Source organism: Rhagoletis zephyria, unplaced genomic scaffold (assembly GCF_001687245.7).
Source record: "Rhagoletis zephyria isolate East Lansing unplaced genomic scaffold, Rhagoletis_zephyria_1.1 Rzeph_scaffold_06535, whole genome shotgun sequence".
Taxonomy (NCBI): Eukaryota; Metazoa; Arthropoda; class Insecta; order Diptera; family Tephritidae; genus Rhagoletis; species Rhagoletis zephyria.
In genome coordinates, this window is record NW_016163618.1 from 490 (window position 1) to 4,212 (window position 3,723).

The 3,723-nt window shown below is 35.0% G+C and overlaps 1 protein-coding gene across 1 annotated transcript in view; it reads left to right on the forward strand.

Annotated features, from left to right (window-relative positions):
- Positions 1-1,594: 1,594 nt before the first annotated feature.
- The window catches only part of LOC108373275 (palmitoyltransferase ZDHHC5-like), a gene marked incomplete at its 5' end in the record, with an annotated part of 30,960 nt that continues 28,831 nt past the window's right edge, over positions 1,595-3,723 (forward strand). Inside the window, 5 exons of the mRNA XM_017629140.1 lie at positions 1,595-1,713; positions 1,797-1,954; positions 2,050-2,222; positions 2,987-3,181; positions 3,375-3,636. Of these exons, the coding sequence (XP_017484629.1) occupies positions 1,595-1,713; positions 1,797-1,954; positions 2,050-2,222; positions 2,987-3,181; positions 3,375-3,636 (907 nt within the window). The remainder of the gene's footprint in view (positions 1,714-1,796; positions 1,955-2,049; positions 2,223-2,986; positions 3,182-3,374; positions 3,637-3,723) is intronic.

Genomic DNA, 3,723 nt, shown 5'->3' on the forward strand with positions numbered 1-3,723 from the left:
GGCTGTAAAAATGGATGCCAAAAAAATCTAAAAAATCTTATTAAAAATTTGCAAATTTAGATGGAACTTTGCAAAATTTTTATAATTTTTGCACAAAGTTTGAAATATGAATTTATGTTGGCTTTGTTAGACAAGAAGCTGAATTAAAAAAAAAATAATAAATATTAATTAAACATAAGAAATATAGCTAAAAATGTTCAAAATAAGGCGTTTCTATTATTTTTGTGTGTATAAGTATCTGTCAAGCTAAAATGTTTGTGAAGAAGTCAAAATGTTAAAGCAGATCTTTTAAGTTTACTCTCTTTGTCTTATAAGGTTATTTTCCGGAAAAAAGTTTCCAATTATGTTTCTTATTTTTTTTATAAAAACATCGATTTTTCAGTATTTTTTCACGAAATGCACTGAATTGAGAAAAAATAAAATTTACAAAATTGTATGATGCGCTGCTTTTTAGAGGCATCCTAAAGTATCTCTGAATTTAAGTTATCTGTATGTACAGGCTGCATCAGCTACAACGACTGCCCATATCGGCGTGTACCAGTCTTGTTTTTACGTGCACCTTAGACTTACTCAGGTTTAGCATAGTATCGTTTGGCGGTGTCGATATGTATGTGGATATTCAAATTCACACAAACATACAATTTTATGAGCAGAATAAATTTCAAAGTGTATATCGTTACCTTAATATAGAAAGGCCCTATCTCACAACGACGCTGAAATACAAAAAGCCGTAACTAAGCAAACATCCGAAATGCCCGCTTCGATTGATTATGATGTATTTCATCGAATTATGTGTCCCAAACCATTTTAAGCAATAAAAAATTTTAGTCAGTTACGGCTTTTTTGCATTTCAGCGACTGTATGAGTTAGGGCCTTTCTATATTAAGGTAACGATATCCTGGTTAAAGAATGTTTTAGATAAATTTATGTCCCACAAAAGTGTATCAACAAGTGTGCATTAGGGTGGTCCAAAATAAGTGGAGTCGGAATTTTAGTGCTCTCACCCCCAGGCATTGTTCCATACCGAAAAAAACATAACACTGTTTTTTTTTTATTTCGAAATCAAAAAATATTTAGAGGCCACTCAAAGTTTTTCATGTATTCTATATGGAGAAAAAACAATTTCGTAGAATTTTTGAAAATCAATTTTTTACGATCGGACAACTCTGTTTCTCTTTAGGAGACTTCAAAGAATATTAACCAATTGTTTATTTAACATTTTTTTATATTAATTATTTTTTACAAGGCTCCACAAACCACAAAAATGGAATGGGTGACCCCCAAAAAAACATGGGTATATTTTTTCGGTATAGATAAATCTTAGGGGGGTGGAGCATTACAATCTGGACTTTATTTTTCCACATGCATTTTTGAACCACCCTAGTGTACAAAAGGTTTATAGTTACATGCATTCCTTTTTTCTTCCTTTCCAACCATTCTGCTTAGCACTTACTACTACTTCCCATCTAATTTCCTTTTTTGTATAATTTGATATGCAATATGTACGAGTATTTCCATTTATGTATGTATTTACGTTTTTTTTTTATTTATTTATTGCTTTACTTATTTTCTTGTCATTTTCATTTCATTTCAGCTGCCAATACTATTTGACAAGTCATCCATGGGTACCAGCATATCAGGGTGTCATCACATTTTTCGTTTTGGCCAATTTCTCATTAGCGACATTCATGGATCCCGGTGTCATACCAAAAGGTTGGTAGATAATTAATTTGATTTGTTGGCACTTGAAAACTTGTTTTCTTCTTCTGTTTTTTTTTGCAAATTTTCTCACACAGCTTCACCAGATGAGGACCGGGAGGAGGAGTTTCGTGCACCACTTTATAAAAATGCCGAAATCAATGGCATCACAGTAAAAATGAAATGGTGTGTGACTTGTAAATTCTATCGACCACCACGTTGTTCACACTGTTCCGTATGCAATCACTGCATAGAAGTGAGTATAAGTGTTTGATTTGATTATACGATGGCTGTTACTGCATTTATGTGAGTGGTTACTACATCTATTTTTTTTTTCGATTTTTATTACAGACATTCGATCATCATTGCCCTTGGGTGAATAATTGCATTGGACGTCGCAATTATCGTTTTTTCTTCTTCTTTCTGGTTTCGCTGTCCATACACATGCTGAGCATATTTTCGTTATGCTTATTTTATATACTGAAAGTTACACCACGTATAAAGGAGCCATCGCCCATCGTAGCGTATCCTTTTCGAAAGTTGACTAAATTATTTTAGCTTTTTTATCTTTACATCACAGTATTTAGTAGGCAGAATACTGATTTAAGGATTTAAACAGTCAGTGGTTTGGTTTTGTTAAAAGAGTTAAAAAGCGGACGAATCTGAAGATGAAGACGAACATGTTACGAATACGAAGACGACAATGAATACGATGCCACAGTCTAAGACGAATTGAAATACGACGACTAATACGAAAACCGATAGAAACCAAAGACGTATTTGGCCGAGCTTCTCCTCCAATTCGTGTTCTGCTTCTTGGTTTTGTGACACATATGTAGAGATCTACATCTTTATTCCATCTCCGTAGAAGCTTTTTTATGGTAGAAGTACATTCGAATTTGCCATTGGCTGCAGAGGGGCCACTGCTATTTGAAAAAAAAAAAAACTTTTTTTTTTTTTTTTAGAAATTGAACCATGCACCTCCGGTGTGGCAGTAGGCACATTTAAGCAACCCGGCCATGGCGGCAAGAGTACTATTCAAAACCGAAAACAAGTCAGAAAAAATGCAATAAAGCAGTAGTATTTTTTTCTTAATTTTGAAATCGGGAACCGGTATTTTTTCAAATTGCAATTTTTTGAATAATTCGAAAGTCGGTTTTGGAAAAAAGGCGAATAATCGAACACCCTACTATGTATATATGTATATCTAAGCAAAAATACTTGCAAGGCATATCTTGCAGTGCACTTGGCTTTCCTTAACTAGCGACTTTTACGCATCCGTACATAGTATGGTGTTGATGGCCATTGTTATAATCCTAGCGATTCCAATTTTTGGTTTAACCGGATTTCACATGGTGCTCGTATCTCGTGGCCGCACAACAAACGAACAAGTTACAGGCAAATTTAAAGGCGGCTACAATCCATTCTCTCGTGGCTGTTGGCATAATTGCTGCTACACTCAATGTGGACCACAATATCCGAGGTATGTATGATGATGTTATTCACATTCATCAAATGCGATTACATATTAATATTCTCCGTTTTCTTATTAACTTACGCATTTCCATAATTGAAATAAATTATGTTGCTCACATCCTACACCCGCTGATGATAATCTCTCTCGAATGTTGACGCACTACTACGACTAAAACCTCTACGGTCATTGTAAACAACAGTCTTCTTAAGCCAGAAAAATATGCAGCTCGTCGCTCACACAAGGATGGTCAGGGTATTAGTGTTATCACTACCGAACGTCGCAACAATCAGCAGAGCAGCAGCATGCGGGGCAACAGTACACCTGGCAATGCGCCACGTTCGCCACGTGAAACGCTGAAAAACTATTACGATAGGGATAATCGACACACTCAGGTAAAGACTTATACGGACCAGGGCAATGGTTATAATCAACGGTCGGGCAGCACAACGCTTTATAGTAAGGTGGGTAAATTGATTATTGCTGGTTATTGTTGCGATTTGTTTGCGAACCTATGTATCTTTTGTAAAATCCAAAAAAAAAAAAAAAAA